This window comes from Acanthochromis polyacanthus, chromosome 1 (genome assembly GCF_021347895.1).
Source record: "Acanthochromis polyacanthus isolate Apoly-LR-REF ecotype Palm Island chromosome 1, KAUST_Apoly_ChrSc, whole genome shotgun sequence".
NCBI classification, from domain to species: Eukaryota; Metazoa; Chordata; class Actinopteri; family Pomacentridae; genus Acanthochromis; species Acanthochromis polyacanthus.
This window is the reverse complement of record NC_067113.1, coordinates 68,567,736-68,581,082: the sequence shown is the minus strand read 5'-3', so window position 1 is coordinate 68,581,082 and position 13,347 is coordinate 68,567,736. Positions and strand designations below refer to the sequence as shown.

Below are 13,347 nucleotides of genomic sequence, written 5' to 3'. Positions count from 1 at the left end.
TAATTTCTTTTTCAAAATATAGAATGGTTCCCAAACTGCATGATTTGTGTTGAACTAAAACACTTAAATTTGAATTTATATATTATCCAAACAATAAAAATACTATGCTTGCATACCATATCTCTAAATGTGCTCCCCCACAGCAGGGCTGAGTTTATTGGGATTTTCACTTGAAATCTACTGTGAAAAGTCATTACATTTTGAATTACAAACTGCAGTGAATATAAAACCTTCAGCTTATGTTAAGGAGCCGAAATTCTGGTGTGAATTTAGGTTCACAGAAATGCACATAATATAACGTAATGCAACATATTACAATTAATTACATGAAGAACAGTAATACTGACAAAGCAAACACACATGCAAATACAACATCCAAGACAAAACAATAAAATTAAACTGATTGAACTAATAAAATGAAAGAATTGACACGTAGGAGCCAAATTAATATCCGGATAGTGCCGTAGCGAACGAATATTCGGGATATTCGGGTCCAGCCCTAGAAAGAAGTCCTGCAGCAGTTTCCAACTGTTTATGTTTCTTTGGGTTTTTTGACACAACACAATCATTACAATTAGACTTTGTGTTTCACAGCTGGAACTGCTTGAATAATGAGTCACATCGCCTTGGACTTAATATGCAAATGAGGTACTGAGATTTGTTTTGCATTCATTACATTAGGTCAGTCTAGTGAGAGACCTGGCCTTCCTTTGAAGAGATGCACTTTTAAAACATTTTGGTCAGGCTGGCCTCTACTCAGTGTCACTCATTATGCAATGGGTGTCGTCTGTATACCCCCGATGCTGGAGATGGGAAGCAAGTTCACAGATGTCACTGTTGTTCACTCTACAGAGACCGACATCTTGTCTATTTCTCTTGCAGCCTTCCCATAAACTTGACTTCACATTGTAGGTGCTGTTTTAGATATAGAATATCAATATGTTGTTCAACAGAACCACCAACTGAGTAAGTACTCTGCCAGATGGAGGAGACAAAAGTTCCACACAGCAGCCTATATACTAATGTCTTGGTCCCTCATACCACAGCACTTCTTCAGAAAACTGCGGAGTCCAGGCCTCGACATGGAGATTTAATGTTGTGGCTGATTGGTATTTTACATGTAATGAACTTCTTTTAGTGATGACAGAAAAGTTGCTAGATCAACAAATTTTGATCAAACATTCCCTGCAGATGATGTGACTGTTACTTTTCATAATGTGTTACTTTCAAGTAAACGTGGAATGGGTAGACTCAGTCAAACTCAAATGTCCACCAAATTTTCCAGAGAAAAGCAAAACAGACATAGTTGGCAAATTGCTCTGCTTACTTTCTGTCAGACTCAGAAGCAAAATTTTAAAGTGATTAATGTAAAAATCTATGTTTTTGGAAAGCAACAGGAAGTTTGCACTAGTTGAACCGACATACATTGTTTTATGTGGCACCTTGTTTACCTGAATCTCCACAGAGGTGGACAGTACCAAGTTAGCATGATGCAGACAGCCATATAGAATGGAACGGGTGAATTTAACGAAACCTTTGAGTGACGCATCACATGATGTATTAGCTAAGTTTGTTTCATTACATTCATCCAATTTTGTATTTGGTCAAATGCAATTGTTTTTAAGTCAAAGTTTTCCTTTTCACCCAGAGAAGTCCAGTTTTACAGTATTATATCTAAATCACCACCACATGATAACCTATATGCAGGAAAAATCGATCTTTTTGTCTCTATCTCTGCTTTGTTGTGACAGCATCAACTGGAGTGTGGGTTAATTCATATCTCTCCTGTCTTAAAGCACTGCTGAGCTTCAAGGCTTCTTTAATATGATGTGGGGCTCACTGTCTTGTTTATGGAAATTCCTCACATCTCCAGGGTTTATTCTGCCAATTTCACCATACGTGAACCAGCAATAACTCAAAATAAAGAAGATAATGCAACATCCTTGACTTAATTAACCAAACTGGGAAGATAAGCTGTTTGTAGCACTCTGGTTGTGAATGCCTCCCTGGAAGGATTGTGTGGAAACATCAAAACCCATTGGCAGATTCAAAAGGAAGGTTTTCCTAAAAAGGAAAGTCCAAATTAAGTTAGAAACTGGGAAAACCAAAAAAAAATCATCACGTTCAACTTTCCAAAGCTCTTTGAATGATTCATTTGTGAAATGGGATTTTGTCAACTAAAGTAACCAAATCTAAGCTCAAAATCAAGATTTTTGAAAAATCCCTTCATTGTACATCTAATTTAAAAAACTGATAAAAATACAATAATATTAATAAAATAAATGCAGAAAGATCAAACAGTTCACGGAGGAACACGTTGCCTTGGGGTTCGGGTTACTGCAGTGAAAAAATAGCACAGTGTGTAAAAATATAACAGGCGAAAGACGCTTAAAAGCAGCAAAAGCTTAAACAATAAGATGTCACCATCCTTTCATCGCTCCCGCTTTTCACTCCCTTTTAGTTAAACTGCAAAATGTGTTGCAGATGAGCTATTGTTGTCCTACAGTTAGTATATACGTACTCCCAGGATAAATAATCGAAACATTTAAGCTTCAGCTACTGGGAAGGGAGCCAAAGAGCCTGCTGTCATGGTGTGAAGTCAGATACACTCAATCGTTCAAATGAAGATAACAGCTGACACATTCTGGCAGTGCCTCCTTAAAGGCAGCAATGGTGATGGACTTGGTCATACAAACAAAATGTGAAAAAAGTGAGAAGTTGATTAAATTGCTGTTTTGAAAAGCTATAAAATCCTGCGAGCACAGTCTACCAGTTAAGATAAATTTGTACCGTCTGTATCCACATATTTGCAAAGGTCCGCATGATGCCGTGTCCACCCACTGTGCTCAGCGCATGTCAGTGATAATCACACTGACATGGTGCTACTACTTCATCTGTAACCAGCTCATATAGATCCTGCTGATGTCTGATGCTGCTGGTATTTATTAAACTCAAAGGAAAGACTTTGAGTTGACAAACTAATCTTCAGTTGCATTCAATATTTCATTAAAACCTGGATCACATTTTTTTATTGGAGTGTCTTATTAACCTGATCTGCTCTGTTTTCATAGATAGATAGATAGATAGATAGATAGATAGATAGATAGATAGATAGATAGATAGATAGATAGATAGATAGATAGATAGATAGATAGATAGATAGATAGATAGATAGATAGATAGATAGATAGATAGATTAAACCTTTATTAATCCCACAGCGGGGAAATTTACAGTGTACAGCAGCAAATAGAACATTTGAATAAAAAGAGTGCAGCACACAGTGCATATATATATATATATATATATATATATATAAATAAAAATATTTTCTTCAGAAGAAGAAAAAAAAGCAGTATTTACAGCAAAATGTCTATGAAATTGCACAGCATCATTATTTACATTTTTTATTGCACAGATTGTAAGTGGGTGAACTGAAACTACTGGGAGCAGGCTTGATTGTAAAGTCTGACTGCAGCAGGAAGGAAGGACCTGCGGTAAATATGCCCTTTTCACTTAACTATGCTGACTTAGAGTTTATATAACTACTGAGGTTGCCACTATATTACCAAGCTTTCCGATTCATGAAGATATACACATTCATTTTGTTGTGCCACTTCCTGATGTTACCCAGGAGAGGACAATGGTATTCTAATGTCCTCCCTGTTTTAGGAGGACCTTAATTTAGACATTAGGTCAGTCTAGTCTCAGTTCCGCTATGAGAAGAGAAAGAGGTACACATTTGACTACTGAACATGTGGGTTATATGGCTTAACTTTTGAAGAAGTTGCACAAGCTTACACAGTGCTCATCACAAAAAAGCTTATAATCTACTGCTCACTGTTAATGATGAAACAAATAGCAAAATTAGCATGTACTGTACATGGCAGACTGATACTGTCTGATAGTTTGGTCCCTGGTTTTCTCAGTTTGTCCAGGACAAATATATTGCTCATTACTAAATCTGACAGGGGTTGTTTTAAATCCACTAAAAGCTGAAAATTGTAAGGCTCATCCAATACTGCAAATATGTTAATATACCCCATTGTGTCTCAGCATGGTGTTTGTAGAACACTGGCAACCATTCTGCTTCACTGCTTGTAAATGACCCCTGTCACAAAAAATGCCAATCTGATTAGTTGTCCATGTACACTCAAAGCCAGGATTCTCAGGGGGCTCTGTGTGTGTACATGTACATGGAAATATGCATCAGTTGACGCAAAGAAAACATTCAAATACATCACCATGAAGTGGAAATTGGTTCCAAATTATTTGCACCTCTTCATAGAATTGTAATTAAAGGCGTGTATGTCCATAATTCCTCCTTGAAACTACAACATTAATTTGTAGAACAGTTATCTTCAGTGACAAAGGAAGTATTTGAGATAGAAGAGTTGCATTCTCAAAAACACCATTGATATAAGGAGTAGTTTTTCCTCCCTTTAAATTCCTGCAGTCAATTTTCTTTTTGAATACATCCTGTGTTTTAAGTGTTTCTTGTCTCTCGGACAAGTTTGTGCTATGATATGTCCAAATGTGACCTGCGAGCTTACAGTGAGCAAAGTCGTAAACAATTGTGACCAAACCCCAAACTAATCGCCTAGTTTCTACAAACGAACAAACAAAACAAAACAGAATTTCAGGAATCTACAGGAAAAACATTTTGAAACATTGTTTCTAACATTGCATTGCTTCTAACCAAAAGGCTACCTATGGGTTGCAGATGATTTACACAGGCTTGTGTCTTTGGTGTTTTATTTTCCTGCCATGCCTTGAAGATTTAACCAAGAGAATTTGCATCTAATCTTTGGAGGTGCTCTAATATCACTTTACGTAGCAGTATCCACATAGACAATAACTGGAGGTCTAAATAAGTCCTCCCACTTTAATATTCTATAAAATCTCCAGAACATTGAACTCAGAACAGTGACAGCAAAAAAAACTCTCTTTTACATGGAGGAGAGCATTATTTCAGTTATAGACAGAACTTCATGAGCAGTCTGAGCTGTGACAGTGGGTGTGTAGCAGTACCTGTCCATCGAGAGCTGGGCGACAAGAGTGACATCAGTGTTGTCAGAGCTGGGTTCATACTCATAGTGGAGGAAGTAGAGGTGTGTTCTATGGACAGTGAATCGCTCTCTACGAAACTCGTAACAAGGATCATCTTCATCCAGCTCTGACAGAGTCTTCTGGAGCTGTAGGCAGAGAGAACAGGTAAGCCATCAGCAGGAAAAGGTAATTCATTATTCACACAGTAAACTGTGCCAGGGTTATTATGATGGTTTTCTGTGGTTCCGGAATAGTCAAACCCACACTAGCTAATGAAAAGGAGTTAAGTCTTCAGACTGTGCATGCTGCAAGCTTCTACAGAACACAACTGGCTTGTATGGGTGACTGCATGCCTGTAGACTTTCAAATTGATAATTTTGGTTTCTAAAACATCAGGAAATTTTGAACAGGTAGAGATGTCAACACTCATTTGAAGAAGGAGAGAAAATGTGGCAAATACACAACGAGCTTCCTGATCATGGGTAGTACTATACTACCGGGTCTGTAACAGTTGCATCTCTGTTGTTGTTTTGGATGGAGCCTTCAAATTCCAACAACCAAATGGGCGCTGTCAAGGTCAGCTTAGCCTGGGTTTAGAGAATTCAAATGAATTAAATTTGAATAAAAATCCTGAATTATAAAAAGGACAGTATAAGATTCTCTTGCTGTATGGATGGATGCTAAATCAATAGACTACTATTTAATTTTTTTGTGTGTGTTATAGGAGTTGGGGACAATCAAACTGACAGACTGAAGGTCTTCCAGCAGAAAGTCAGCACCTCTCAAAACTGTTAAAAAAAGCTGTTACCTGCAGTGTTAGGTCATACATATGAGTAATGCATTACTTTGTAACATGCAGCAGTAACAGGTAGTTTCAGGAAAAACACATTCAGTAATTACAAGAGTCTTACTTACAATTGGGATTTGTGGGATATGGTTGCGACGCTGCATGGGAGGTAACCTCTACTAAAACATGCAAAATGTGCTTCCCAGTAATTTCCAAGCTGTGGTTTTTAAATGCTGTGTGTTCTTAACTGGCTTGGTAATGTTAACCACAGATATGCATACATTCAAAAGGCGCCTGATCTTATTTGGAATTGAAGGTGTTCAAACCTGAAGCTGAGGGTAGGATGTCTCTCGACCTGTGCGCAGTCACGGAGGCAAAGCTAGTTGCTACTAGTTGGTCAGTAAATTCTCCAGACTATAGAGCTGCCTGCTTGTTTTACTGCAGTGTCCTGTTTTTGGCTTCTCATGTGGTAAACAGGAAACATGTGGATATCACAGACATGTAGTTTCTAATATACTAGTCTTAAAGTCTGCTGGAATTTGTTAGGAATGCGGTGGGTCATGTTCACCTATTCTGCACGTGCACACTACTGCCAAGCGTACACACTATTTCCCCTTGGAGCATAGTTGCAGCTCAGACTGTCCATGTGGATACAAATTTTGAGCTGTACACAGATTGCCACAAAAGGGTCCAACTGCACTCTTGAGAGTGAGAGAGATGAAATTTATGTAATGCGGACCACAGAAGACACTGTTGTAGATCTGTCAAAATGCACCACTGAATCTTAGCATGATATTTGTAGGACATCAGTGTTAGGGGTAGCATAGATATGACCTACACTGGGCTACAAAAAAAAGCAAGATAATTCTAACAAGGCCACAGCCAGCCTGAATGTCCACAGGGAATATACATAAGGCTGAAAAAGTAACCAATTATAGTGTTCAAGCAACTTGCCCAACACTGTTCTCATTCATAGCATTTGTTTTGATGTCTCATACGGCATACGCCCTGTGAGTATGCCTCTGAAGCTTTCATCTCATTGTGCCAATCCTGATTGGCTGGTGATCATGACGCTTACATCAGGTGGAGCCATCTACCTTTAAAGGGGAACTTCATTTTTTTTCAACCTGGGGTCTGTTTTCATATGTCATTTCATACATGTGAGTGATGGAGAAATGAATTTTCGACATAGCTCCAGTATTTAGCCAGGCAGGCAGCTTAGCAGCTCAGCTAGCAGCTCAGCTAGTGAAAAGTATGGGGCAACTTGCCCCCCTGCGTCAAAGTCCGCCCTAACGTGCTTTTTTCCCCACACTGACCAGCTCGGATAGTCTCAATGAGTGTCCCACCGGTGTTTTGGTGCGAGCTCTCGCGCGATTTCAGAACGAGATTTGCTTTCTAGCATCCTGCGATTTGGAAACAGACCACAACAAATAGCGATCGCCAAGTAATGTGGAGGTTTTCGTTCACTTCTCATCTCTAGTCTGTTGTGGGACACTCGTTGAGACTATCCGAGCCGGTCAGTGTGGGGAAAAAGCACGTGAGGGCGGACTTTGACGCAGGGGGGGCAAGTTGCCCCATACTTTTCGCTAGCTGAGCTGCTAGCTGAGCTGCTAAGCTGCCTGCCTGGCTAAATACTGGAGCTATGTCGAAAATTCATTTCTCCATCACTCATGTATGAAATGACATATGAAAACAGACCCCAGGTTAAAAAAAACGAAGTTCCCCTTTAAATAGCCTGCACTACCACGCAGTATCATTCAAACACCTCTTCTTGCTTTTAGCAGCATACTTCTACTTGTTGTACAGGCTATTAGCTTAATTGTTCATGGACTAGAGCTACCTTGGTTACTGCTCTGTTGCCACGCCTACAATCCCTCCAGCCTTCACCACACTCTTGAGCTTAACCACGCCATGCTGAGGCTTTTTATATGGCTTAGCGTAGCAGCTAAGGCCTTTTCAATAATTAGCACACCAGCTAATTCATGTGCCTCTTGTTCAGCACCCCAGCTAATCAAGATGAACGCCCATTCTTCTCACATGAGGAGTCTCTGAGGGCACCTTGCTCACAGAGCTTGTCTGGCCAGGACCCCTACTTTTCCACGATCAACACACCGCCGCTAATAAGGTCAAGGACGGGACTGACATGGACAACAGACCGCATGTAAGGCTACCAGAGTTGTATTACAAGGATGATGATACCTCGGATCACCACATATCAGAGGAGAAGGGTGAGGACAATGTAAAAAGATTTTCAATGTCGCATCCAGACCTCGGGTCAAGAGGACAGTCACAGTCAACAAACAAGAATGCAATAAGCAGTTCAGCTACAGCCTAGATCGGAACCCAGAGGGGTACTGAATCTGTCAGTACGCTAGCACCCGGGGCACCAGAGTTCTACAATCACATTCTGCCACGAGAGAGCACCACAACACTGGTATTGGAGGTGTGTCATAGGCTGTCAAATCTCTCTCTGATGAGAGAGATGGGCAGTGCTCATAAGGTCAACCTGGGTTTTGAGAATATCAGTGGGTTACAGGCTCCAGTTCATCATTGTTCCCCCTTGTTTCTCTGGTATAGTGCAATGCTCAGACATGCGGAGAGTCAGCTCATATTCGTTAGGAGGAAATCACTTGCTGTTGACAGAGTAATATGCATAATGCCTCCTGAACAATGTCAGATCGGCTTTTACTTTCTGGTCCTCAAATGGGAGAGAACAGAATTCACCCTGTCCTGGATCTCTGAGCTCAAATACTTCAGAACATACAAACCCAGGATGCTCATGCACGTGTCCCTGCTGCATATGTTGTGTCAGATCAACTGGTTTACATCAGTCGACCTGAAGAATGGATATTTCCATGTCCCAATTTATCCTCCACACAGGAAATATCCAATGTTCGCTTTTCAAGATGTTTGTCAAAAGTACAGAATGCTCTTTTTAGGACTGACCCTGAGCCTGAAAGCCATTACAGCAGTGGAGCGTTTGGCTGGTCGCGTATTTGGACAATTTGCTGATCCTGGCATGCTCCAGAGAGCCATAGTGCATACAAACACTGTCATAAAACATGTTGTCAACTTGGGTTTCATGATGAACTCTAAAAAGTGTGTTTTCTCCAGTGCAAAAAATAATCTTCCTGGGGTTATCACTAGAGCTCGGCTGTCAGCAGTGAGGATGAAAGGTTTTAGAGCTTGCCTCTCACGCTTTCACCTGCACAGTTTGGTCACTTTCAAATTATTCCTCCATCTAAAGGAGCTGATGGCCTCAGCCATCCTCATAGTCAGGCTCGGTCGCCTGTACATGAGGGATTTCCAGTGGTGGGTGTCCTCCCTCAGGCTGGATCCTGTGCATCATTGCACATGGAGGGTAACAGTCTGCGCGTAATACACGCAATGGTGCATCACCATTGCGTGTCCCGTTCTGTCTTAGAGAGTAGTCACTACAGATGCGAACATGTCAGGCTGGGGAGGTATATGCAAGGGCCGATGCTTGAGGGGACGTCTCCAGCAGAGACATCTAGCAGAAGGAACCATATCTGATTTAATCAGCCATTCGCAGTTTCACTGTACCGGCCGTGTGCACTTAGACTTGCAGACTTATATGGACAGGACAAAAGGATTTCAGACAAGTCACCAACTTTTTGTGTCCTGGACAAGCCCTCACATGGGCAGGCCCATCACAGAGGAATGGCTCTCCCGCTGGATTTTGGGAGCAGCTTACCTAGCTGACATGTCTCAAGGCCTATAGGGTTATTCCACACATGGCTTGGCTGCATCCTGGGCCCTGTGTAAAGGGGCTTCAATGCAAAAGATTTGTGCAGCAGCAAACTGACCTTCACCTCTCACTTTTGTCCATTTTTATGAGCTGGACGTCTCTGCTCTGAGCCTGGCTCATGCAGTAATGAGTGCTGGGCCTCCTCGGAGCACAGAGTCATTCCTTGCTACAGATACGCATGTCTGGAAATGCAGGAGTTTCCATATCCCATATTGAGACATCGAAACCAATGCTAAGAAAGAGAACTATAGGTTACTTGCATAACCCTGGCTCTCAGAGTAGTGTGAGTGAGATGTCTCACCAGACAGCCCTTCTTGTTGGGGCAAAGCAAGAACAGGTGCTTATTTTGAATGATACTGCATGGTAGATTAGGCTACTTAAGGGAAGGTGGCCTGACACAGGTGTCAGTCAATAAGGATTGGCGTAATGAGGCAAATGCTTCTGAGGCATATGCAGGGGATCATATTCCATAGTAAGACATCTCATGCATGCTACTCTGAGAAACCAAGGTTAGTTTTTAATTTACTTCATGTGCAGCAATATCAATAAGTAACTGATAGATTAACAATATAGATTTAGCATACTCTTTATTGGTCATGATATTGCTGGAAAAGTCATAGATAGATGACACAACCTTTGAAAGTGGATGTTTCATACACCCCTACAATGCTCTCTGCTTGCTAGCATGCAAGGACCTGCCTCTGGTCACTACAGTATAAAACAGTAAGAGACTCTATCTGGTGCCTTACACAGGTACTACAACTAATCTGCAATGCTTAAAGCTGCTGTCCGGAGTTTCCGTTTGTTTTCAATTTATGTATCATTTTTTAACAAAGCTTAAATGTGTTAGTCTAGTTCGATACTATAATATAAAGTTAGTATAACGCGATATGAAAATTTATTCCTGAGCTCCGTCTTCCTCTCATAGACCCCCATGTTATTCCAAAAAGCGCCGGTCGCTGCCGACCAATCAAGTTCGAGCTTCAGCTTTGTCATGCTGTCAATCAACGGTTACGCGTACAGCAAGCAAGCCCATGCAGAGGTGGGAGAGCTACGCACTACGCAACCGCGCGCACATTTGTTTTGCTTGTGGAGGAGAGAGCATCAGGGCTCAGCAACTTCCAGAAAAGTTACCAATCCCACGGCTTGTCAGGCCAAGAGACTGCAGGACGTTTTTTGGCTCGGGGTGCTCGCGTCGCTCCCTGACCACAGCCTCCATAGCCCGCCTGACGGCTTCGTTTAGAGGCCGTGGTCGGGGAGCGACGCGAGCACCCCGACCACGGCCTCTAAAGCCCGCCTGACGGCTTCGTTTAGATGCCCGACCTCTGGAGGAAGATGTTGGGGCGTCTGGGACATACTCTTCGTCAGAGGAGTCATGCAATTCTGAACTCTAGATAGAAATAAATAAACAACGTAACACATATACACGCGTAAATGCACTAAGTTTGATAAACAACGTCATCGAGAGGGATACACGAGTGTAATCACATATTGAAACTTTACTCGTTCGTCCTAGCAGATTCATGTTATTTTGGTATTTGGACAAGTTAGACTCAATACAGAATTCTAACATAATTTCTTTATTATTTACAAAATGTACTAAATGTAGAAGAGTGGAAAACAGCAAAACAGGTAAGATGCTGCAGCACTCCGGGCACTCCTCTCATGTACTGCGCGCGTGCACAAATAAAGGGGCGAAATCAGAGGGAGGGTGGGACCACCAGTGTTTTGGGAGACGCTGCGATTCAAACTCCGGACAGCAGCTTTAATATGTGAAATAACTAAAAAAAAAACTGTGTTGGGTTCAGCAGATACTATATACTACATGACTGGGATTGGGTGTCACGAACAAAAAAAATGTTTATTGGAACATACTTACATTTATTTCTAATATTTTTTCTTAAAAATTAAGTTCAAGCAACTGGTTAGTTAGTACATATAACAACATCTCCTCAAAAAAAAATCAAGAAGCTATGAATATGCTATATTAAGAAAGTAACAGTGTGTATTGGGTTGTCATTATACTTGTCTGAAAGACTATTTAGTGGAGTGCTGAAAGTTACGAGGTGAGCTTGAACGCATCATCACGTGAACGGCACAGGGGCAGGATCCAGCGTGCTGCTCAGTGACTGACGCGAGGAGGAAAGCAGACAGGGATGACAGGCCAAAGGGACTTCTTTTTCATTGTTTCCTTGCTTTGTGTGCGTTCATGATACCCAAGTAAGTTTTGTATTGCTTCTACGTGTTTTCAAGTTGTATTGGTATCAGACAGTTTATTTGTTAACTTGAGTTAAGTTTCTGTTTTGACCATGTGACCAATTAAGCAATTCCAATGCTCTAGACTCCATTTGTGTGCCATTTTAACCATGTGGATGCATATTTGTGCACTATTTTATGTTGTTAATAGGTTGTCTGCACTATTAATATGCTACGGCCTTATGTGCACATATTGGAGCAGGATATTAAAGGGTAACTACTGTAGGTAGATTCATTGCATTAATATTGATACATTTAGATTGCTTCTGAGGTGTCATTGTGAATAATGAACATAGACGTAACATTTTTGTTTATTACTTTAATTGTTATTCTACATCATGCTAATTATACATATATTTGTTTTTCTCTCTGTTTTAGACCACACCCACACACATACACTACTACACACATGACTGTAAGGTGCCTGATGATTACCTGCTGCCCCAAATAAAGTGTTGGAAGGATTCTCTGGCCGGAATCTTCTGTAGTGCTTCTACCCCATACGAACCACTAATCCATACTTTACAATACTTAATACTCCTCTTCAGAGTCATAGGTCTTGCATTTGCCGAAAGATCTTTATTTGGTGTATGTTAACACATTTAACCATTTGAATGAACAACTGACTGTTCTGCTTTTCATCGGAAAACCTCTGTCTATGTGTATGTATGTAGTGAAGAGTTATTTCTGATCATGCTAAGTCAACATGAGTTAATTTTTGAATACTACTGACCCAGATCTCCAATATAAGTTCTTCTTTAAAAAGTTGATTAAGCAGCAATCTGTCCTAATTGAATGGAAACAAAATGCAGTTTCTTTAGTTGCCTGATTAGCTCTTACTAACTTTCTGTCGAGATGTCACACAAACTGTGATACTGCATTTTTTAAGGAACAAGACTGGAAAGTTGTTTACAGTGTGTGCATACTATAAAGGTATTAACAAGACTAAACATCGACCAAAGGATGAATGGAGGACAGTAATCTGTCTTCAGCTCTGTCTAACTTGAATTTATTGAAAGTGATGATGGGCCCATCACAGTGTTACTGGGGAAGCTGAACAAAGTGCAGACATTGGGGAACAACAGAAAGCAGTGGTCGAAGGGTTGTCAACTGAAGACTTGTCGTGTGGCATTGTTCTGCTTTGAACAGTGTGATTAGTGGAGCTACAGTGAGCAACTGGGTTGCAATGGCACTGTGGCCCTGAGGGGGCATGGTCTGCAACGTGTTGTTACAGCCAATCCCTCGGTGACTTCATTAGGCTAATCATCACTTTAATGGTATTTAAATTGCTGCTCAAACTCTGAAAAATTGAATGAGCAAACTACTTCCTAAGTTTAGGACACATTAGAACTGACTGTTGGCAAAAAAAGGACATGCCACACCATGATGGAAAATTATAATGTGATTAACTGACCACAGAGCTGACACTTAAAATAATTCTACAGCTGTAGATGCCGGTCCTGTGAAAACTCATCTCTCTACAGTGAC

General features: G+C 40.9%; 1 protein-coding gene across 1 annotated transcript in view; it reads right to left on the bottom strand.

Moving 5' to 3' along the window:
• large1 (LARGE xylosyl- and glucuronyltransferase 1) overlaps window positions 1-13,347 on the bottom strand; it is a 179,401-nt gene that overhangs the window by 11,410 nt on the left and 154,644 nt on the right. The window contains exon 11 of the mRNA XM_051953994.1: window positions 5,030-5,193. Coding sequence (XP_051809954.1) covers window positions 5,030-5,193 — 164 coding nt within the window. The remainder of the gene's footprint in view (window positions 1-5,029; window positions 5,194-13,347) is intronic.